The sequence below is a fragment of the Seriola lalandi genome, unplaced genomic scaffold, assembly GCF_002814215.2.
Source record: "Seriola lalandi dorsalis isolate HSWRI2012SDOR001 ecotype SW California unplaced genomic scaffold, Sedor1 jcf7180002055006, whole genome shotgun sequence".
Classification (NCBI taxonomy): Eukaryota; Metazoa; Chordata; class Actinopteri; order Carangiformes; family Carangidae; genus Seriola; species Seriola lalandi.
Window position 1 is genome coordinate 231,600 of NW_019525549.1, and position 24,952 is coordinate 256,551.

The following is a 24,952-nucleotide window of genomic DNA, read 5'->3' on the forward strand; positions in this document are numbered from 1 at the left end:
TGAACGTCTGTACAATAAAGAAAGTAGGGGGAAAATGAACACACAGTTCTAAGGATCAAATAGAGATAGGGTGTGTGTGTGTGAAACTCAGAGAGGAGTAATTGATTTCTTAGTGAACACTTGATTGTTTAATATAATGTAGTGTTTCACTTATTTATTTATTTATATTTTTTAATAAAGTTAAGGAAACTACATCCTGTTGTACATACTTCCAGTATGGTAGGTGGCGGTCATGCATCTAAAAGTTGGTATTGTACTCCGCCAAAAAACTAGAAGTGGCAGCAGCAGCAGCAGCCGCACCAGAAGAAGAAGAAGAAGAAGCAGAAGAAGAAGAAGGAGGAGGAGGAGGAGGAGTCTGCAACAGCCAATCCTGCTTCATGTCGTTGACCACCCGGCAGAAACAAACCTACCCGCTGGTGTTGCTGTTGGCTGCAAAGAATCTGTTTTTAAAGAAAAGTATCCGGGTTATTGTATCATCGTCGTCTTTATCTGTGTTTCCAAAACAGACAGGTTTGTTACGTTTTTTGTAGCTAACTGTAAAGTCGGCTAAAACATATAGCTAGCTAATGTTTTGATAAATGAGCATTAGAAAAGACGTTTAGGTTTAGCGCTTCTCTCCTTTGCTTATAGATAAAGATGCTGTCTACTGGAGACGTCCAAGGCTGTCTTCGTAAACTGGAAACTCTGCTGCGGGTGATTAAGTACCAAGGATGTGTCGACTATAATGGGTAGGCCATTGAACAGCCATTAACACTTCTTTACGGACACGCAGGCCCCTTAAGTAACAGTATCAAACGACATACCACTTTAATAACAAAACAGAAGCTCAGCGATCCTACTTAAATTCACCAATAACAAGTGTCAGCGTTAGGAGCTCTACCACCACAAGGTAATATTTAACTAACTGAGCATAAGGTTATCAGAGTACAGATGGGGCCAAACTAAAGGGAAAAGGGAATAAATGAGTGCAGAAACATTGCAAATGCAGATGCCTACAAACGGGGCATGAGAGGGCAACGAATGGTTTGATGAGTACAAAAATAATGACAATCATTCGCTATGGCAGAGCTCTCCAACCTTTTTTATCCTTAGAGCTACTTTGGCGAAATCAAAGGGGCTGAGAGCTTCTCATGTGTGATATTACTGGTTACATTTACTCACATATCGTAACAAACTGATCTTCAAACGGCCTGTGTATATTCTCATTTGTCCAGGTCATAGTATCCTAAAGGAGTTTTTTTTAAATCGAAACAACTGGACTAGGTTGTTTGTCTGTGAAGACGTTTCACCTCTCATCCAAGAGCTGTCTCTTATACACATCTGTAGTTCATCCCACACCAGCTCCATGAGGTTCAGGTCTGGAGACTGTGCTGTTAGGGCTGGGCAACAACTATGATAAATAATTGAAATATTGCGCTATAGACAAGCCGATGGCAGTGGATAGTGAGCAACCGTTCATGTTCATGCTTCTCCAACAGCACAGAAAAAAAAGCTCCTCTGTGATACTCACACAAGAAAGTACATTTCATTTTTTAGCTTCAGCAACCAGAACACACTAACGTGTGGATTTATGTAGGAAAGAGGTGGAAACAATGATTAGATGAGGTGCTGAAGCCTAAATCAATTTCTTCAGCCCTGGAAAAAGACTTGTTTTCTATTAAATTTACATGCTTTTTCAGTTTTTGATGACCTAAACTTTTTTTTTTTTTTTTACTTTGGCAGTTTACCACTCACAGTGTTGTTGTATTGGGTTTTGGCACCAAGATAAACAAAGAAGATCTAGTCCAAAACTCACTCAAGATGAATATGAGACTAAAATGACTTACTCAATAATCTGAGATTTGTAGTGTTTGTATATTTCATCCTGTTGTAAAATGTAATACATCACAGTTTAATTGCTAAAAGAGTTTATAATCACGTCATTAAGCAATAAAAAAAAAAACTCATGCTAAGATTTGGTAGCTGCTGAATGAGATTGTCACTCTGCCTAAACAGAACTGTGGGAAGTTAATACTAGAGCTGCTATGATCAGTGAGGGTTTTTAGCAGGGTAATGTGTAAAGTGAGATCATCAGACTCGGTTTTTCCTTACAGTCTTTGCATGTTGTTATTTGTTTCTCCACTAGTCTTTCCAAAGGAGATCCCTTAGCTTTTCTACCAATCGTGAGCTTCACCCTCACCTCCTTCTCTCCACCTTTTACTGAGCAACTAATGGCAGCTGGACTGGAGCTGACTGGCAAAACTGACCTCCGATTCACTGACACTCTTTATAAGGTGCAGTAATACAAACATACAGTCTGTGTTTTCACAGGTGCATAAAGACCTTTGTATATAATAAAATGCTGTCAGTTGTCTTAATCTACATTTGCCGTCTCCCTCTACAAAGCTCAGTGATTATTAAGCTACTAGTGTACAGTGGATTTTTACTTTACTTTTACTTCAGTTAATCTGCTAGCCTATAGTGGTCCATTCAGTTGTGAGCATGTCTGTGTTTTGTGTGTGTAGGTACTGCGAGATGTCTTCCACTATAAGCCCATACTGACCAAGCAGCAGTTTCTCCAATGGGGTTTCTCTCAAAGGAAAATCTCTGTCATCTGTGACATCATTAACTTGGTCCTGCAGAAACACAACCAACTGAAGAAGGTACAGCCTTTGAATGATTTATTTTTCTTTGCATTAGTGTTTATGTGAAAGCAAAGTAATCAAAGTATCTATCTATCTATCTATCTATCTATCTATCTATCTATCTATCTATCTATCTATCTATCTATCTATCTATCTATCTATCTATCTAATTTATCTAAAACTTTTATTATAAAACAATGTGAGATTTTGGATCATAAAAATCATTAAACTGCTCATTTGATCAGTACTGTTTGGTGACACAACTAGTGTGATATAATGTTAAAAAAATAAAATAAGCAAAGCTACAGTAAAAGTTACCCATCAGACAAAGTAGGGGTGCAGCAGAGTGGGCTGTTACCAGTGGGGAAGGCACCATATATTTGATGAACTGTTACCAGCTTGAATGGTCTACAGACTGGTGGTATAAATTAGCATTTTTTGCACCTCTGCTTCCCTCGTCCTGAAGTCGATGAGTTTTGTGAATGGGATTTTGGTTCGATGTTGGAGATAGACATTTCCACATTTTTATAACATAAAATATGTCACTAAATATCTCAGTTGTGATATTTTTAAACTTTTATTTGTCTTACTTACAATTGTCTAAATGAGACTAAAGAGGTTGTCAGGGACGTTAAACATCATCACGTCAACATGAAAACTGATCTACTTCCCAGTCCACCTTCACAGCCTTTATACCTTTATACGAACTGTCTCTAACTGTGTCAGAGGAAAGGCCTTTGTAGAAGAGGTCAGAGCTAAATCGAACTACAAGGTGAAGTTTAGTGGTGGTGACGGTGAAGTCATGTGAGCGTAGTGTAGTGGGTTCTTAGCTTATAACATTAGCCTTTAACTTTTGGTGATTGTATTTAGGCTTAAGACATCATAAAATTGTGTTCACTAGCAAAGATGATCCTGCTGAACAAAAGTATCTCACACTTTATATAATAAACAACAATAATCTAAAATCCAATGGAACAAGAATTACCGCCTGGCGGTTGTATGCCTATGTATGTGTTCTTGTGAAGTCACTCTGAGCTTGACCTGTGACCACCAAAATGTAATCAGTTTGTCCTTGATTCCTCGTGAATGTTTGTGCAATATTTGACGAAGTCTGTCAAGGCTTTACTGAGGTATTGCATCCACGAGAATTGGACGGACGGTTGTAGAACCTGAAACCAATATGCCGCCGGCCCTGTCCACCGCCAGCATGGAGTTGGAGTCATCCATGTAGCACTCTATTTGAGCCATACTGTTACAACCAGCCTAGAGGAAACTTGAGCATACCATAAAAATGACTCCCCTCTTTCCCTACTCCCCAGGTTGATCAATGCAAGCACAGTGCAAGGTTGTCAACACAAAAAGAGAACCTGAGCAGGACTGGAAACCCTAACCCTGCGATGCAGTCGACTGGACGACACTGCGGGGAACAGGTCGAGCCGGAGTTTCAGGTAAGTCTTGATCCCTTTTCTTGTTGACTGACAACAAAGGCAGTTGAAGCGAATGAGTGACCTGTTTGTAGCTGGTACAGTCATTAGGCTTAGCAATAATAGACTTAAAACAAATCATGTGACCATAGCTACCTGAGCCATGACGTCAATGAAGTTTAGATGAAACCTGAAATAACATTAGACATAGTCAATAGACAAAAACATAGACAAACAACATTCATCAAACAGCTGTTGGAACTGCATGTGTATGTGTGTTGTAGCCGAGAGTCAAAAGTCCAGCCTCACACAAGGATGGCAGAGAAGAAGCTCAACCAACGCTGACTGATGCAGACAGTGTAAGTACATGTGAAATAATTAGGGGACACAGTAGTGTATAGTATTGAACGCCAGTCAATGATCAAGACATGCACTAGTATGTAGCTAACAAGCTAATAATTATTAAACACAATTTAAACACAACATTATCAGTGGATCCATTATCAGGTAGCTTTTTTTTAGTAAATGCAATGAGCATGGCAAGAGATGTGAGGGCCTTGAATTGTGTTTTATCTGAAAGCCATTCATACTTTTGACAGTTACTTGCATTGAACAGTCAGCACATCTGCACATTAAAACTGGCCTAATGTCCTTAAAATATACAAGAACATTAACAAAGATGTCAAGAAGTGTTAGCCTTTCTAATAGGCAGGAGGGCGATTCAGATATGCGAATGATTAGAAAATGTGAATTAATATAATTATAACTCCATAATATTATGCTAATGCTAATTTGTCATGGATAACATATGCCCTTTTTACACAAAAAATGTGTGCGTGTAAGTTTTTTAGTGCTGTAGGGAATTCACACTGCCAGACGAGTTTGTCTTTTTGTTTGGACTCAGGCACAAAACTGCAGGGAGCAACATCATCACATGCAATTACATAGCACACACACAGAGACACAGAGGAGGGAATATCCTCATAGATTCTGCTAGCTGTCGTGCAGACTGGTATATTGGATCTGCTGCGTCTCATCCCCGGGTGGGTGCTCCTGTCGGTGTCAGAGCCTCCGTGCGAGATGCTTCGCTCGGTGATTGTGTGTTTTTTAAAACTTCTTTTGCAGCTCTGAGCGCAGCACGCTCTAGGCAGACGTTGCAGCCGAGGTGTTTCTGGTTGATGTTTCTGTCACTCCTGGTCAGAGCTGGAGCCGATAAATACCCCTGACTACTGCAGAGTCATTTGAGCGGGAATAAATGCTGATTGTACATTTTCACATGACAACAAAAGCCCAATGTTATCGGGGGGTTAGTGGGTTTTTTTTGTCCAGTGTAAAATGGGCTTTAAAAAAAAATCCTTCCACTTTTTCCATAAACCCCTCCCATACAGAAGCATTGTCCTCCTGGAAAAGGGATGATCAAGCTGGCAGAAAGGAAGGAGGACAAGGATAACATTTTTTAAGTAAACACCAAGTCATTATATAAACTAAGTGAAAGCTTCTGATACACATTCATTAATAGATTCAATATAGTAAAAAGTTTAGGCCAGTTTGCCAATAGAGGGAGCCAGAAGGATGTAGATGATAAAGGGCTGTGGTTATTGTCCACTTCCAATACGTTGGATATGGTGGAGATTATCTTTATATTTTTGACCCTTACTAAAGAGAATACTAATGAAAACTGGTGAGTATTTACTCTTACTGCCTTTGTTTATTAGTAGGATGCAGATTTCCCCACTGTGGGACTTATACAGGAGTATCTTATCTTATTCAGAATTGTTTTTCTGACTGATAGACAACACTTGTTTACTGACCAATATCTAATAGACAAGTGTCTGTTAACAAAACACGCGTTGAATCCTCTAGCACCGAAACAAAAACCTCTTCCTCCTCCTCTTTCTCCTCATCCTCCGCTCGCAGCTGATTAATGATCAGAAACTACAGGTTCACAAAATGGAAACTACAGTTGAACTTTTCACACCGCAAAATAAAATAAAGAGGCCAGTCCTACCTCAGTCCCCAGCAGAATGGACAGCTTTTCTACTGGTTTTTATTGAGAAAGAGCAACATATCGATCATGCTGTGGGGTTAGTCTGGTGTTAGTCTGTTAACTGTGAGACCTGCGGCAGAGAATACCTGCTCAGATGGTCCTGATGTCCCAGGATATTTGAGCTGTTTAACTGATTATCTGTATTAATCAGTCAAAATTCTTATTAACGGTTAACGGTTCAGCAGTTAATTATGGACAATTTATTATTTTTATATTTATGGCTTTGCAGCTTTTTCTATATTGTAGATTTTATCTTTATTTCTAGACAGTAAACTCTGGATATATGTGGTTTTACAATGCACAATGCAAAGTCTCTATCATTGGTGAGCTTTAGAGATGTGGTTTGAGGTCTGTACTGAAGGTCTGAAGATCAGAGTAATGTAATGTAACTGTCTTTTCTGTGTTTCAGTTGTCCGCTGTGGAGGGACGGCTCTCAGCATTGGAAGCTCAAATAGAGAGTCTTCTGTCTGGACTAGACAGGCTCAGGATCCTGGAGAAACGCTTGGAGGAACTTGAAAGATGGAGAAACACAGACAAGGTTGATAAGACAATCTTTACTTGTTAAATATCTAATCCCTATTATTTTAGATTTTTCTTTTGTCGGACAGACAGAAGGCAAAGAAGAATCATGAAATTGCACCTAAACTGCCTTTTTTTTTTTTTATGAGTGCCACCTTTTGTAATTAAAGACCAGATTCCAGAATGGAGGAGAAGTCATCACCATATGCAAAGAGAGCTGGGAAAATCTGATGAGCAGAGTCCTGTTACTGGAAACTAAACTGGAACTGAGCAATGTACAGGTAATACAAGTGCTGTGACGGTTTCATTTCATTTCCATGCAGAATGTAGTTGCTGATTGCCTGGTTTTGGGGTCCACGTGACATAGATTTTGTCATCTGCCCAAGACTGCGAGGATTCCTGCAGATCCCTGTGCGGACATGGACTCTGCACTACAAGAGTAGACAGAGTACACCTTACTAATACTGGGTAGTTCCCCCCTTTGCTCTCAGACAGCCTCAGTTCTTCGTGGCATGCATTCACCAAGATGTGAAACTTTCCTCTGAGACTCTGCTCCGTGTCGACATAACTGCATCACATCATTTCATTCATGCTGCCAATCTCTTGTTCTACCACATCCCAAAGGTGTTGGATTCAGGTCTTCAGACTGGGGACGGGGGGGGTCACTGAAGTTCACTGAACTCACTGTCATGTTGATGAAACTAGTTTGAGATATGGAGCATGATCCTGCAGGAAGGAGCCATTAGGAGATGGTGAACTGTGGCCATGAAGGGTGAACATGGTCAGCAGCAATACTCAGATACACTGAGACATTCAGAACATGATTGATTGGTATTAAGAGGAAAACATTCCCCACACCACCACCACCACCACCACCAGCCTGGACTGTTGACACAAGGCAGGTTGGTCCATGGGTTCAGACTGTGACCCCACCATCTGCTGCCTCAGCACAAATCCAGGTCCAGACCAGGTCTTCAACTGTCCAGTGTTGCTGAGTCTGTGTCCACTGCAGCCTCAAAGTTTCAAAACACACCCAGGTACAAACATCCAAATAAATGCAAATATCCTCTGATGGCGTTGGAGCGACAGCCATGGAAGAGCCAGCCATGACCATCTTGATTCCAGCAGAAACAGGCAGAGTTGTTGCAAAGCAAGAGTAAATTATATTCACAGTTGGAAACTCTCTAATGAGGTAAATTCTAGTATTGGTCGACTTCACAGGTGATTAAATTATCACTAGCTTGAAACTAGTACTAACCCAGTTTTTTAATATTTTCACATAAAAATGACCATTTGTGATGCGTGTCTTTTCCATTTCATCTCTCTTTCTTAGTTAAATGTCGCACCACCACCTCCAGCATCTACCACCTCCAGCTCCATGTCTGCTGCCTCTAAGGTGAGACTTGAGAACAGGACTCACCAGGTCTTATTTTGTAAATGACATTATCATCATCATCATCATCATCATCATAATGGTTGTGTTTGCTGACAGTGCATTTAAATGATAAGCTGACATTATTTAAGGGGGGGGGGGGTCAAAGTGCAGATCAACTTCCAGCTCCCTCCCTTTCAAAAAAACAATCAGAAAAGTAGTAGTAGTAGTAGTGTAGATTTTAGTGTTGTACTGGGTCACTGTGTTAAACTGTAACTGTGTGGTTTACTGTTATTTTGTCCAATAGATACAGTGGCAAGAACAAGTAAGGGAATCCTTTGGATTTACTTCTGTTTATGTTTAAATTTGTCCGTAAATATGGTCAGATCTTCATCCAAGTTACAATTATGAACAAACACAATCTGTTTTCACTAATAACAAACAAATCATTGTTTTGTCCTTGTCCATATTGAAAACATCATTCAAACTGTTGCACTGTGGGTTGAAATACTGTAGCTATGTGAACTCCTTGACTAATGGTATCAACAAAAGCTAACTGGAGTCAGGAGCTAGCAAACCTGGAGACCAATCAATGAAGCAAGTTTTGAGGTTTGGGTTAGAGACACTTTGACTTCTAAAAAAAAAACACTCAAACATTTAGAGTTTGCTGTTCACAACAAACATCAGCTGATGTGAACCATGCCTCATGAAAAAGATCTCAGAAGACTTATAATCAAGAGGAGTTGATGAACATGAAGCTGAAAGGGTCACAGAGTCATTCAGAGACTTTCGATCTTCACCAGTCCATAATCAGACAGACTGTCTATAAATGGAGATGATTCAGTTCTGTGGCTCTTGTCCCTAGAGGTGGAAGTCCAGCTGAGATGACTCCAAAAGTCATCAAAGAAAATGTACTACAGAAAGACTTCAAACAATGCAAATCCACCTTGTGTCCAGTCAGAGCCCAGACTTTAATCCAGTAGAGATGCTGTTGACTGAGTTCAGAGACCTGCTCACACCAGTCATCCTGACAATCTGTCTGTGCTGAAACAGCTCTATAAAGAAGAATGGTCCAAACTGCAGCTATCAGAAGCTCTTGTTTGAAGGTATTGGTGCTAAATGAGGTTCAACCAGTTATGAAGTCCAAGGGGTTCACTTACTTTTTTCACCACCACTGTGGATGATGAAAGGCTGTGTTCAATAAAGACACAGGAGATTATAATTATTTGTGTTATATGAGTTTAGTGACACTATGTTTGTCTACATTTTTGACTTGGATAAAGATCACATCACCAGGTCATTCCAAAAGGTTCACAGCCTTTTTCTTGCCACTGTAGTTAATGCTCCACCAACACTAGACTTTTCATGGCCTTGTTATCAAATCTGATTTGTGTGTTTCTGTGTCTGAGACAGAAGAAAAACAGTACACATTCTAACCATGTTTTCTGGTGGCAGTGGGTCTTTTTGATTTTTTGAATGAAGTATGCAAACACTAGATAAGAAACTAGCTAGCCATCTACATGTGTGTCTAATGCTTCCAGGCCATTGGATGGAGCAGCAGTAAGCCTCTCTTCAGGTAAAACTGCCTAATATTTAATATGTTCTTGTCTGTCATGTTTCTTTGTCCAGGAGGACATCAAGGAAAAGCTAGAGAGCATCACTAATATGTAAGTTCTTAATTATAGCTCTTCAATATTTCTTCAATTTACCACATCAAGGTTATGAGATAGGTGTGCTCCCTGATTCTGATTCATTCATTTGTTATACAGCTTTCTCTATATCTGTTTTGACAAATTGGATTAACCTTGTTATCTGTTCCAACTTGTGTCAGACTGTAACATTACTAGAGTCTTGTTGATTTCTTTCCAACAAGAGATTGCTATTTTCATTCACTGGCTTTGCACAGTTTCCTCTCCAACCTTGAATTTTGTGAATGTTTCTTGATCTTACAGAGATGTTGGTGGTGTAGCTACTACATTTATTATTATATACTTAGTATAATGTTAATTTGTTTTGTGTTGTCATTGAGAACATAATCGGTACGCAATTCATTCACAATTTGTGTGTGTGTGTGTGTGTGTGTGTGTGTGTGTATGTGTCTGAAATTTGAAGGCTGAAGATCACCTCCAGTCTGTTGAAGAACACTGACTCCTCAACCTCGCCCTGCAACTAAATTATGATAAATGATCCCACTACAATCTTAGCAAACTGTTCTGTCTACTTGGCTTTGTTAAACCCAATAAAACCTATTTATCACCATACCTACCTGTTTGTTTGCTTTGTAGCAAGCCACCTGTACTTTTAGACGAACCAAAAGACTTAGCCGAAAAAAATTCTTATAATTCTGAGATAAATATCTAGTTAATTCAAAAAAATTTTTGAGAGAATTTTTCTTTTAAAAAAATATGTTTTGTTTTTTATGAATTAAAGACACTATCTCATAACTCTGAGAAAAGTTTTCTTGCTGCTCTGTTTTTCACAAGTGAATGCATTACGCTTCCGTACCTTACGTCACGGAACTCAATTGTAGGTCTGTGGCTGTGTACCTATCAAAATGCTGTGGGAGGGGCGGGACCACAGTTAGCGCGGGAGAGTTCTTCCTGTTCTCTGTCACATCCAGCCGTTCAGTACACAAGCCTCAGTCCGGAGAAAAGCAGGGAAATCTCCAGTGTTTGGAAGAGTATGGAAGAAATGCAGCCGCCGAGGCCTGGTCAGATAAACGGGTAACTAGTTTATTTCTTTACATTCGAAATGTGAGACACAAGACAGGCAATGAGACTGACACGAACAAGCTGGTGGAGTGTCCTCTGTACCGCATGCTGCTGGATTTCCCCAGCGTTTGTTAAGTTGCCACGTTAATTTTCCGTTCAGTGATTTAGTGTCTCATTTAAAACACCAGACTGAGTGAATCTGCTCCATTTCTCATCCTGTCACCGTATCTGTTCAATTGAATCGTTAATTCATAAAAAAAAAAAGTGTACCTGGTTCTACATGAAGCTAGCTTGTTGAATACTCTGCTTATGTAGTATATTTTCCAGTATCTGTTCTTTACTTGAGTTTTTCTTTTATTTATTTTTTATAGAAACTTCATACTTTTACTTCACTTCACTTAAAAGACAAATATTGTACTTTTGACTCCACTACATTTCTATGAAGTACTCTTTGAAGCAGAGCTTTTAGTCGGTGAATGAATTTTATTTTATTTTTTAAAATGTGATATATACATACAGCAGCAGCTTTGGAAGTATGGAAGTACAGCAGTACCAAAAACTGCAATTCTTTGCATGGCTGCTTGATGCTGGCTCCTAGAGTGAGTCAGTCCCTATAGACCCCCATGTTAAAATGTCCAACTTTACAGCAGAAATAACCATGTTTAAAGCCTGGTACAAAGACAGTTTTGATTTCTATAACTAAATTACTCCTTCACGACAACTTTACAGGGGTGAATTTTTATATAACTTGCTCGTTTAAATCTTATTAAGGCTTAAAGTTCTGTACTCCAGTACTTTAACCCAAGTAAAAATCTGATGGAACAACTTTCACTTGTATTGTAGTAATATTTGACCATGAGGATCTATACTGTGACTCCAGTAATTGAGTTGTCTACTTTGCCCGCCTCTGCTGGCAGTATCCTTTTGGCAGTGGTGGATTAAGAATTTGGCTCATGTATTTGTGTAAAAGTGATGTTTCTTATGGGTCTCTTAGATGACTCAGTGTTGAGCAGGGTTTTTACTTTTAGACTAAGTTAGAAGTCAAAGAGCCACTGGGCGTGCTGCCAAAACTGAGCCAAACCAGGATTAAGCAAAAACATTTTTTTGGAAAGCTTGTGCACACACCCCAAAGAACAGCGGCAGCTTCAGCTTGTTCCCCTGCTGCCTGTAACAGTGGCAGACTGTGAGCCATGATCTTCAAGCTTTTGCTGATGATTATGCACATAAGGCTTCTCCTCAAAAGATTACTCTGTGAAGTGATTGTGTTTGTAGTAATCTTGTTGCAAATCATTACTGCTCAGAAATGAGCTGTGTTTTCAGTAAATGGAGGATTGATCTTTCATTTAGATCACAAAACTTTACATCCTCTATCTTTCTGTGCATTTCTCTCTAGCAGTGTAACCAGAAAGAGAGAAGACTACCTGGAATGGCCGGAGTACTTTATGGCTGTTGCCTTCCTGTCAGCCCAAAGAAGCAAAGACCCAAGCTCACAGGTGTGTGTGTGTGCGTGCGTGCGTGCGTGCGTGCGTGTGTGTGTGTGCAAAGTATGTAATTGATTTTGGAAAAAAAACATTCTCCGAGACACTTAACCTATTTAGGTGTAAGAAGACATGTAAGAAGCTTTTCCAGATCTCATTCTTGTAAAGGAAACCATATACACTGAACAAATATAAACACAACACTTCAGTTGTTGCTCCCCTTCTCACTAGTTGAAATAAAAGATCTAAGACATTTTCTAAGCACATTAAAAGGCTTATTTCTCTCAGATGTTGTTCACATATGTGTTTAAATCCTCATTAATAAATTATAAATCCCCACAGGTGTGTCATATCAAGATGCTGAGTACACAGCATTATTATTGCACAGGTGTGCTGTGGGCCGGTCACAATAAAATGTCGCTTTAAAATTTGCAGTTGTATTTTGGAAAAAAATTCACATCTTGGGCTACAGATGTGCGTTTTTATCTGGTGTCACCACCATTCGCCTCATACAGTTGATCAGGTTGTTTATTGTGGCCTGTGGATTGCTGGCCCACATAAGCTTCCAGCCAGAGATGGTTTCTGATGATTGGTGCATGGCTGGTGTATGGCTGCTCTCAGACGATCTTACAGGTGACGAAGCCGGATGTGTGTAATCAGCGTCTTGATATGACACGCCTGTCAGGTGGAAGGATGATCTTGGCAAAGGAGAAGTGGTCACTTATGCGGATTTATTATGCGGAGTATTACGGCCACTTTGAGGGAAAAAAAAGAAATCAGAAATTTCAAGAATAAAGTTGTAATTTTGAGAATAAAATCATATATTTATTAAAAACAAAAAAGTTAGAATTAAAAATGTAAAACTTTTAGACAAAAAACTATTTTTGGGAATATTACAGCAACCATTAAACGGGGTGAAAGTGTCAGCCTGAGCTGCTTCTGGCAGCTGCTGTTGGTCTAACAATAGAATAAACTCAGTTTCTTCACAAGCTTTTCAATGTCCTGATGATGATGATGATGATGATGAGCCAAAAGATGAAATATCTCCACATCTGTAAAACCTCTGCTAAAGTAGAACTTCACAGGATGCTCCACTTTCCTCATTTTAAAGCTTCTGATATTTCCCTCTAAAACAACACAGAACCTAAAATTACAACTTTACTCTCATAATATTATGACTTTATTCTTGTTATATTATGACTTTATTCTTGTAATATTATGATTTTATTCTCATATAATAAGGACTTTATCATATTATGACTAAAAATCTCAACATTTTTTTTCCCTCAATATGCTCCTAATACTCTCATAGATTTAAACAGATGTGAACATTTAAGAAACTAAGCTCCCTGTGTGTGTATAGAAAAAATCATTCAATTTATGAAAAATTAGCATAAAAGCATTTTTTTTTTTTTTTTTTTAAAACAGTCATTGCAAGTAAACAAAATAAGAAGATGCTGTTAGAGCAACCTTAGAAACGAGCACAGACCAGCAGTTTGAATATGTAACATACAAGACCACACAGCAAGCAGAATGCCCACACCCTTACTGTGTGAGATACTACTGAAGGTAGTGGCCTGTTCAATCTGTGTCCCTCTCTGCAGGTCGGGGCGTGTATAGTGAACCAGGAGAATAAGATAGTTGGCATTGGTTACAATGGTATGCCCAATGGATGTGATGATGACCTGCTGCCATGGGCACGTGTTGCTGATGACCGACTTGAAACTAAATACCCGTATGGTGAGAATGCATCTGCGCACACACTCTTTTCATTTTGGACAATAATCATTCTGGTTTTACCTTTATGAAAAAAAAAAAGTGAATACACAACAAAATAACAAAGTGCTCTTAGTTTCCTCTACCACACCACAGAAGTCCGTAGTAATCATGTGACATTGTGTGGGAGGTTTTCTGGACTTTAAGGGCATTTGTGTGTGGAGCAAAGACTAATTCATTAGTGGTCCATACTATGCTGCTGAGTTCTCTTCATGTCTCAGCGTTGGCCTGTAGAGGGTGGTACAGGATAAATAATGAAGAAATCTTAAACTCCTTCTCCATTGATCAGATACTTTCATATTGTACTTCGTATTTCTCACAATTTCTCCTTTTTCTTTCTTTCCTTATCTCTTAGTGCTTAACTAAGGGTGTGACAGAGGGTAAATAAGTCATCTACAGCTTTCTCCATTCACAAAGAGTTCTTTGTCTCCTTGTTTTACTTTTTTACCGTCAACAAATGGACTGAAAATTCCAGAGAAAATCAGTCTATTCACACAATATTTCTGCATAATAACTAACACTTAAACAAGACAAACATTAAAGGCCTTTATCGCGAGGTTTGGAATTAAGTGAATGCTTTGGAAAAGTTTTGAATACACGCTGTTTTCGCCTATTGTTTAAAATATGTTAATCAGTCCCTCCAGAAAGTCTCTATTAACGCAAAAATCATCCCGTGAGTTGAACCAATCATGCCAGTCCCTCTGCAAAACCTTGATGTACGTCACCAAACTTCTTCCTTGTTTCTGGTTTTGAAGCATGTGAAGCTGACATGTGACATGAAGGTCTCACATTTACCAAACATTACTGTTAAAGACTGTAAAGCTGATGTTTTGCACGAAAATGGGTTAAATTGTATTGTACCGCTGCAACATTGTGGTGGAACCCCACCACTAAAGAGTCATGTAGAGAACTAATAAAAACAAATGGCAAAAGTTGTCATATTGACATTTAAAGTATATTGATTGATTTCCCAACATAGATCATGCATCAAGAAACACTCAAAAAAACATTCCATCTTAAAAGATGCTGGTCGCTGCCGGTAGCCTCTGAGCTGCTCAGTGAATTAAAACCTTAATTAGTAATGATGAAAAGACAGAAAACATCCTTTCAGTCATCATTCACTCTGATCAGACTGTTTCATAGGCAGAGATCACCACCTGGACTGCACTGGGTTTATTCTCACTAGTACAAGTTGCCTTTGATTTTTAATTAATTGTTAATAAATATATATATATATATATATATATATATTTTATGAAGATGCCAACTATTTTTGTGATTTTTTATTTTATCCTGCAGTTTCATTGCAAAAAAAACATTGCAACATTCATCGGAATTTTTAAGAAATCATGTATTTTAACCCACAACAATCCCAAAAAAAGCCTGTGAAATCCTGGAGGGACTGATTCAAAAAATTTCCAAGACATGTCTTATATTACGAAATGCATTCCTTGTTTTGAAATTAACTTTTAGATAGGGTTTTTTGATATTGGTCATTTAAAACTTCTATGCATTATTACTTTTACATTGATAAATGGGGCAAATGCTGACATTCGCTTAAGCCGATGCATGATTAGTGAAAGTAAAAGCATATGGGTGGGTGCAATAATGAGGCTCTTACTCTGGTGTGCTATGCACTAGGGTAGGTGGTATAGCAAAATGTGGCACAGAATTGGAATAGAATTCTGAGTCTAATGCGTGTGTAGACAAAGACATTCCTTTCCAAATTCCATGCTATATTTTTGCTACACAGCCTGTCGTAGGACTAGCACATCAAGTATGTGGGCGTACCTATGTTAAACTACTTAAATGAAGTCATGCAAATGGGGAAAAATGTTATTAAAAGTTATGGAAAAGCTTTGAAAATTCATTGGTAGAAATGTGCGGGAACCCTGACATGTCCAACACATCTGTGTCACAGATGAGGACAAGGGACCAGTAGTAATACTGGGTTGGCCTGCTGCATGCCCACTCTGTTAACAAGGGAAAAGCAAATGTATTATTATTATTATTATTATTATTATTATTATCATTATTTTCCAAGCTGTAATGTCTTTCAGAGCACAAAAACTGTAAACATGATGGTCACTTGTTCATCATGGTGCTGTTAAACCAGAAACAGAAAGCTTCACTGAACTCAGGGATGACAGAGTGAAGCTGCAACCCTGAAAAAACTTTGAAGTTTGAGTTCACATGGAGACTCAGCAGCTACAGCTCACTCTCTCTCTCCTGGAACTCAGTGTGTGAGCTCTGTGGTCATGTGACATTGCTCGGAACAGAAAGGCAAACTCGTCTGGCAGTGGAAAAGGGGTCCGTTAACTTTTTTAAGCTGGTTTAGCCATATTTAAAAAAAACCTGCTTATAAAAGGTATTACAGACTCAAAAATCTCCAGAGCAGCGTCTTATATACAGTCACATACAAATCCACATCGCTTTGCTGCACATGCGTCTGGGAGACTGTTACTGGTTGATGCCTTACAGTACCTAACACAAGTTAAATTAACCACAGTACTTAACCACAGTAAATGATCATGGTTGTAGTGATAATTAAAACTGATTTTTGGGGTGTGCTACTACATATGTGAAAAGTTGTAAAAAGTCTTTTGTGACTCCAGAGGGAGAAGTTTAATGATTGTCTCATGTGACATCACTTGAGGTCATGTCAGTTGGAGCAGTTTAGCTCACCAGACCTCGAACTCGCTCTTCATTCCTCTTAGAGGCTACATTAGCTGCTACTAGCATAGCACACCGAATCTCAAAAGTTTAATGAAAAGCAAATAAGAAAACTTTTAGCCGGTAATGTAGGCAGTAGGCTTTGACAAGGAAAAAGAATGGATCTGGATTTTAATGTAAAAGAACAGACATATTTATGTTAGATCTAGATGATAAACTCTGTGAAATTGTTTGGCATTGGCAGAAGTATGCGCTCTACTAATTGCCATTCTAGTTGAACTTAAAACAAGAAAACATGCAGTGTCTTGTATTGACTGGGGAACATTTCAATGCTCTGTCTCACAGTGTGCCATGCAGAGCTGAATGCCATTATGAACAAGAACAGTGCTGATGTGAAAGGCTGCACCATGTATGTGGCTTTGTTCCCCTGCAACGAGTGCGCCAAGCTCATCATCCAGGCAGGTGGGTGTTGAACACACACACACACACACACACACACACACACACACACACACACACTCTCACTGTAAATATTGGTAAACCGATACTGGTTTTTGAAGGTGCTGATGTTCAGTGTCTAAAAATTGGGAACTTTCTTCTTAAAACCACTTACATTCAAAATATTTAGAATTAATAGTAGCTCTGTTAATAACAGATTCTGCTTTTTATTTTGTCATTTTGAGGTAATGAGACGAGATTGATGAAGAAAATATTTTTTGCACTGCACGAGCACTCTGACTGCTGTTATTCAGTACCAGCCTCCACGTAAACAAGATGGCAAATGCTGGCGCATTTTGGCTGCTGCACCGTCCCTGATCCTAGTTTCTGCCTTTGATGCTGTAACCTGGCCAGTAAAGTTGCTGTGAGTCTTTGGCTACACGCTATCTACCTGCCATCGTCCAATCCAGACAAACACTACTGACTAGCATCTCCGGATCAACATATCCACCTGCTAGCTACAGGACTCCCGTTGTCCTGCTACCAGGCTGCCACATCTCAAGCCACCATGAGCCCACCTGCTTTCCTCCCGGGATCTTTCTGTCCCGGGGTGCTCAGCCCTTCTGGGCTCTGGCTGGTTTCCTCTGCTTACCACCACTGCACCAGGCTGACCCCCACTCTCCGAGCAGGATCACAAGGGTAACTAGCCGGGCTACCTCTCCTCCTCAACAGCTGTTTGCATGCTGCCGCTGTTATGCTATGGATCATCCCATGGATACTTCTGGGATGCACACCGCTTCTCTTTCCCCAGACACCAGGCTCCTGGCCACAAGCTAGCGCTAGCTTTGGGCTAGCACTCTCCAACTGGACCACGCCGCCGCTGTACTCCACTTCAGATCTTCACAATATCCTCCTCAATATCACTGGTTCAGCCCTCTCCTGGCTAAGGTCACACTCACAAACAGACAACAGTTCATCAACAGCTGCACCTCTTCCACCACTCCACTGTCCCAAGCGACCCCCAGGGTTCAGTGCATGGTCCTCTCCTGTTCTGGTTAAGAAAATAGGACCGACAACCAGTCCATGAGAAATCTGTCTTTGCAAAACCGATGCATAGTGCAAAAAAGGTTAGGGACCACTCTCATAGTAGTTGTGCAAACAATTAATAAAGAAAAAGAATCATTTTATTGTCCAAGTATGATTTACACACTCTGAAAAAGTTGACCTCTGTATTTATAACACACACACACACACACACACACACACACACACACACACACACACACACACTAGGACCAGTGAGCACTCACACCAGGAGTAGCAGGCAGCTATAAGATTAAGTCTTTATTTTTCACTCTTGCCTTCTGTGTCCCTTCATTACCCCTCTGTCTATCCAGGTATTAAGGAAGTGGTCTATCTTTCTGACAAGTACCGTGACACGCCGGAGATGACTGCCTCCAGAAGACTGCTCAGCCTGGCAGGCGTACAGCACAGGTGAGTAGCAGCTTTTCTCTGGTCCACAAAAAGTGTGTTGCTTTCTTCACACAGATTTTCAGGCACTGTTGTTTTTTGATGATGTCGTAATTAATCTCTTTTGTTGCATCAAATTTTTCCATCTGTCATCCTCTAGGTATTTCCTTAATTTCTTAATGCTTTTCAAATGGGCTAAGGAGGTACATTTTGTATTCAGCGCAGTTGTAGGTGAACAGAGAAATCAGCATCACTCAGCAAACATCTTTGTCCTGTTGAAATGAGAGGCACACTGAAACTGAAGACTTGCAATCAAAGCTTAATTATAACTGAAAATCTTTCTGTACCTCCATTGTAACTTACCAGAAGTATCAAGTCCAAACAACACTACTAAACAGTAGTAGGAAACAACAAGGCAATAGGGTAACAACAGCCTTTCATGGACACAACTCATAGTCGTAGTCAGATGAATGATGAATAAGATGTGAGCTATGACACAACGCCTCTCTATCTGATCCACCACAGATAACAATAGCAGTCAGGACATGCAGGAGGCAGGTGGAGGTTACACATTTTTAAAGTCAGCCAGAGTCCTCCAACACATGCCAGGGGTTTCCTGGTTTATTGAATTAAATTCACACTCTAACATTTGTTTCAAAGGGTCTCTCAATCAAAACAATGAGAAAAGACATCATGAAATAGCATGTAATCATGGGAGTTGTTGTCTTCCCCACCATTACCATAAGCTCCTCCCAGTTTGGATTCCTTCAGTGTCAGTGGTTCAGGAAATCAAACAGACCTGGTGATTCCAACTGTTAAAAACACTGAATAAAGCAGTTTGACATTTAAAGTCAGAGTTTGAGCGACGCTGTACGGAGGACAGAGACTCAGGGAAGAGCTGGAGCTGAGATTGATGCTAACCTTTGTTCTGACTGTTTCTCTGATAACTTATGAAGCAGACGTTCAGCAGGTTTTTACCAGCAGCTGAATTATCCACAGAGGTGTCCTCCTCTCCATAACAAACACACCATGGGATTAAAACCAGTAGAAACACCCAGAAAGCAGTTTACTTTAAAGATCAGAGATTCACCGACGCTCTTAAGTGGACAGCTGAGCCGTCTAATATTTACTCAGCTTTGTTCTCTGAAGTCAAACGTCCAGTCATAGGCCTCTTGGGTCGACGCTCAAGGTGTTCCACTTCCGTTGCCCTTGTCAGCCACTGTAATTTCTGCTAATAGACACGTAAAGCTTGAAAAATAGCAAGACATCGAATCTTCAGATCATGTGACGCAGCCATGAGGTGTGAGGTGCATGTCACACAGGCCGTGTGTTCCCGGCCTTACACATAGTTGTTAATGTAAAACATTTATTAGTGCAGGTTGAAGAGTAGCTACACCATGGCTAATAATTCTGCTTGTGCTGCTCTCTGCTGATTGCTCTGCCATGCCCTTATCACTCCAGCACTTCACAGTACATCACTGGTACGCCACAGTTGGGCGTGGTCAGCTGTGATGATGGGCGTGGTCAGACATACAGAGGTCGTTGCCACAATGCTTTTCAGGCTCTACCCTGGCTGTGTGAATAGATCAGCTGAAGAAAACATTTAGACAATATCAATATATTATTGCGGTCTTTTTTTCTTATCATCTAATTCTTCAACACTCAGTAATCAGTTTACACATGGACCCGTTGGCGCTATGGTTAATCCATGGATCGAAGGGTCGGGTCATAAAAATGAACACTGATTAATAGTTGATGGGTCATGGAAAAAAAAAAAAAATTACATCCTCTATCCTGGGGACCCAAAGTGCAGTGGGCTCATAATTTTGTGCTATTTGGACACGCGACACATTCAGTATTAATAAACTAACAACTACAGATGATAATGGCAAAGTAAAGAAACATCGGATTCTGGGACAGTTCCTGGAAGGAGTCACAGAGAGCGAAGCGACTACATGTTGGGACAAGTGATGGTTTATGGTTGTCACACACACACACACACACACACACACACACACACACACACACACACACACACACATCCTGTTGACAACTTGTCCAGACCCATGTGAAAATTTATCAGGGGACAGATGAAAGTGTCACTTGAAAAGACAATGAAAAGGTGACTTTGGTGCTTCATGTTTTTATTTGGTGTTTCCTGTGTGTCCCCATACCTGTGCATTCCTGACTTATGTGTGTGTTGTTTTTTCCTCTGTGTCTTGGCAGGCAGTTCAAGCCCAGGAAGATTGAGATTGTCATTGATTTTAATTCCATTAACCACCCTGGAATGCTGAACAGCGCAACCAAGTGAAAATGCAAACGGCTCACCTTGGGGAGCCGCAGAACGAAGCGGGGAGGCAGAGGAAGACTGACGAGATTGAAAGGGACTTTGATGCCTCTTTTCTGTATGTCTTCTTGCCCCCTGCTTTGTCCAAAGGAAAACTCAAGGATACCTCGACTTTGGCGTCCTTTGATATTTTGATTTAACGGGATATTCAAGATAGTTTAATCTGAGGCTTCACCCTTTTTGGCTGACTGCAGTGGAAGGTCTTTCCATGCTGCTTTCAGAGTTTTTATTTTTTTCTGTCTTTTAAAATTTCCTTTGGGTTTAGGAATACACAAGAACTTTGAACACTCTGTGTTGAGCGTTTGATTTTAAACTCTTTTGTGTTGTCAATCAGATCTTCTCATGGCTGTCTGCACAGGGGAAAACCTGAAATCAGTTTTTTCTCCTTCAAACCAGGTTCCACATTAATACAGAAGTGTCTTGATATTCAGTTCATTTGACCTTCCACATTCACAGTGGATGCTGCCCAATAAATCAGTCTTGTTCTGTTGGAACCTGAGAGCCGCTGTGTTACTGTCGGCTTCGTAGCATCTGGGTGAACAGTTGGGCTTTCAGGGGCACAGTCTGTGTGTGCGCTACTATGTTACAAGTAGTTTATAAAGAATGACGAGACCTGTTAATCCAACCTCGGTACAAATTTCACTTTTAGAGTGTGAATTTCTTTATAATGCTGATGTGGGTATTGAAACAATTGTGTTCTGAAAGTGTTGCTGCTTCAGTTGGTGAGACAAAGTTTCTGTGATTTGAATGCGTTATTGTTTAAAATGTCACAAAAAAATGTCACAACTATTGGTGACACCGTGGACTGCAGGGCATCAGCCAGAGAAGGTGTTAGGCCCCAAATTCCCCAACCTAGGCTCAGAGGGCTGCCAGGCTCAGAATACACTGGTTTGATTGTAATGTATTCAGGGATGCCTGACTGCAATATGTGATGGGTCGAAAGCAAGAATGTTTAAATCCAGAGCCAGCAGATTCTCTTTTAATTATCACTAAAAGGCTCTTTAGAAACATTTTATTTTTATTGTATCTGTTGATGATTAGACCACATGTTCTTCCATTAAGCTGAAAAGTGTTTATTTTTGCTGTCATACTGTTTAATATGTTGTTGAGGACAAGCATATAAAACCTAATCATTTGTTCCTAACATGTCTGTGTGTGGAATACATGAATGCACAGTGGCTTCAGAGTGTAGTGCCCTTCACTTTTTGTTTTTTCCCATCAATGTACACTCAATAAACCACAATGACAAAGTGAAAATGTGTTTTTTGGATTCTTTCATAGTTAAATTTAAAAAAAAACAAAAAAAAAAAAACAAAAAAAAATTCTCATTCACAATAGAATTCAGAGTTAATTCAGTACTTTGTTAATTATACACCAGTTATAGCATCAAGTCTTCTTGGGTCTGTCTTTACAAGCTTTGTACACCTGGATTTTGGCAGTTTATCTAATTCTCCCTGATCCTCTCCGTCAGATTGCACCTGTGAACAGCCATCATCTGTCTCTCCACAGATATTCTCTGGGGTTTAAGTCGGGCCTTGGCTGGCCCACTCGGGGACAGTCAGACTTTATCCAAAGCCACTGCAGTGTTGTTTTGGGTCATGGTCATAATGAAAGATGAACTCTCATCCATGTCTCAGGTCAAGCAGGTTTTCTTCAAGGACCCCTCTGTATTTGGCTCCATTCATCCTTTCCTCAATTCTGACCGGTCGCCCTGCCAACACCACACCTCACCATAGAGATGGTATTAGCCAGGTGACGAGCTGTGCGCCTGTGTGCTCGCAGTTCTGTCAAAAGAGTTCACTTTTTGTCTCATCAAACCAGAAAATATTTTTCCTCATGCGCCGAGTCCTTTAAATGCTGTTTGGCAAAGTGAATGGAAGCTGTTGTATTCCTTCTACTCAACTACTACTACACTGCACTGTCTTCTTCTTTGGCTCCAGGTACTTTGTGTATCCTAGGGTTTGACAGATGTTAGAGTGAATGGTTTCTAGAACACGTTTCTTGGGTGGTAGCCCTCTGTGGCCACCAGCTCTGATCACAATTTTAAATTTTCACTCCTTATTGTCACCAGCTGCTCAGCTGCTCTCCCCACAGCAGTGTAATGCTGAGAGCCACACCTAAACATAGCTAGATGAGGCAAAGCTGTTGGCTTGTGTTCTTTTACGGGTTACTGTACAAACCAAATATGATTTAAACCTCATCTTTAATTAAAGACTAGTTATTTTTATAATTCTGAATATGCTACTATATTTATTTCTAGAAAAAGTCATGCCTTTTAAATGGTGGTTGATGTTCCTGATGTGTCTGCTTTGTCAATACTAAGTGTACTCTGATAAACACATGGACGATGACTAAGAGAAATGTTACAGGGAAAAGCTGACCACTGCCCACTTGCCCCTTAGTAATTATGCTCCATACAGGGAGTGTAAGTGGGCATTCAGATTGGAAACAGCCCTGCATTACACCAATGCAGTGGGCTATGTTGGTGGGGGCATGTTGTGTAAGGTACCGGTTATGGAAGGAGTCCATTGTTGTCCCTGCTGCTAAGAGAGACCTCAAAAGAGCTAAAGGACTTCAGCCCAGTAGCTCTGACATCATTGGTCATGAAGTCATTTGAAAGGCTGGTTAAGGGGAAACTGTTGGAGTGGGTTGGGAATGCTCTGGCCCCCATGCAATTTCCATATAGGGCTAGGATGGGAGTTGAGGATGTCTCAATCACATTAATCAATTTCTTCTTTAAACACTTAGAAAGAGCTGGCACACATGCCAGACTCTTATTTTTAGATTTTTCATCTGTGTTTAACACCATACAACCACATGTGTCATGGGTTTCCATGATGCACATTTTGTGTTTGAGCTTTTTCTATTATAGTTTCACTTTGAGTTTGGTCATTTCCTGTTTTATTTTGTTGTTACTTTCCTTGTGTCGCTTGATGTTTGTACTTCCTGTCTTTGCCCTGTTTCCCTTCTTGTTGATTGTCTGCCCCGCCCTAATGTGTTTCACCTGTGTTCAGTCACCCTTGCCTCCCTTGTGTGTATTTAGGCTCTGTGCTGCCCTTTGTCTGTGTCGGTTCGTCTGTTCGTGTCCCCTTACCTGTTCGTTTCCCCTTACCTGTTCGTGTCCCCTTACCTGTTCGTGTCCCCTGTGTTTCCTCATGCTTCGGCTTTCGGTTCAAGTCCCCAGTGTTGCGCTGTGCTTTGGCTTCCTGTTCGGTTTGTCCCGTTTTACTCCTGTGGTGCTGTTTTGATTTTTGATGTTTCCTTGTGTCCCTTTATGATGTAAATTTCTTTACAGGTTTTTAGTTTTTTTTTAACATGCAGATCTCAGAGGATGAGAGGAAATGGTTGTTTGTCAGAACGAGGCTGTGTTCTGTCCCCTCTGCTCTACATTCTTTACGACTGTTGAAGCCGGCGTGGGGATAGGCACATCCTGAAATTTGCTGATGAGTTATTGTCAGCCTGCTCCATCATGGTTGCAACACAGCATGGACCGGCTGTGGAGGAGTTTGTCCAGCTGAAAGTCTCAAACCAAGGACATGGCTACTGACTTTAGGAGGAGGGCTTCTCACTAACTTTCTCAGACTGTCAGAAATGGAATTGCAATTGAATTTGTTGATCAGTATGAATATCTTGGAACAGTCATCGACAAAGATCTAAAATATCATGCAAATTCTGAGGTGGTCTCTAAGAAGGGACAGCAAAGTTTGTACTTTTAAGAAGTGAAGTGTTTTTAATGTGGACAAAAAATATGATTTATGTTTTAGGAATCTGTTAATGAATCTGTCCTGACATTTTGATTGTAAAGTGGCAGGTGTCCCGCTGACTGTCCTGACAGCCTGATATTTAATCAGCAGGTTCTCCTTCAGGTGCACGAGGACTAAAAACTAAGACTGTATCCTGTTTGCAATAACCCTGCTGCATCTGGACATGTAACTTGCCACTGTATAGTGTGTTGTGTTTTTAGTGTCTGGTGTTCTTATTGTGTTCTGTGTTTTTACAGTGACTTTTTATAATGTTTTGTCTGTTTTATTATATTGTGTATATTATGGTACTTGTGGTGTTTTCTTATGATT

General features: G+C 40.2%; 2 protein-coding genes across 2 annotated transcripts; both read left to right on the forward strand.

Annotated features, from left to right (window-relative positions):
* The first annotated feature begins 382 nt into the window (after nt 1-382).
* On the forward strand, nt 383-10,247 carry cep44 (centrosomal protein 44). Its single transcript, XM_023397254.2, has 11 exons — nt 383-510; nt 631-728; nt 2,126-2,273; nt 2,505-2,642; nt 3,944-4,072; nt 4,333-4,407; nt 6,505-6,633; nt 6,785-6,895; nt 7,948-8,010; nt 9,616-9,653; nt 10,099-10,247. The coding sequence occupies exons 2-11, from the start codon at nt 637-639 to the stop codon at nt 10,157-10,159; spliced, it is 984 nt and encodes a 327-aa protein (XP_023253022.1). The 5' UTR covers nt 383-510; nt 631-636; the 3' UTR covers nt 10,160-10,247.
* Nucleotides 10,248-10,575: 328 nt separating this feature from the next.
* On the forward strand, nt 10,576-22,136 carry dctd (dCMP deaminase). Its single transcript, XM_023397219.2, has 6 exons — nt 10,576-10,709; nt 12,091-12,190; nt 13,780-13,915; nt 16,970-17,086; nt 18,460-18,556; nt 20,759-22,136. Exons 1-6 carry the CDS (start codon nt 10,669-10,671, stop codon nt 20,841-20,843), a joined length of 576 nt encoding a protein of 191 aa, XP_023252987.1. The 5' UTR covers nt 10,576-10,668; the 3' UTR covers nt 20,844-22,136.
* The last annotated feature ends 2,816 nt before the right edge of the window (nt 22,137-24,952 follow it).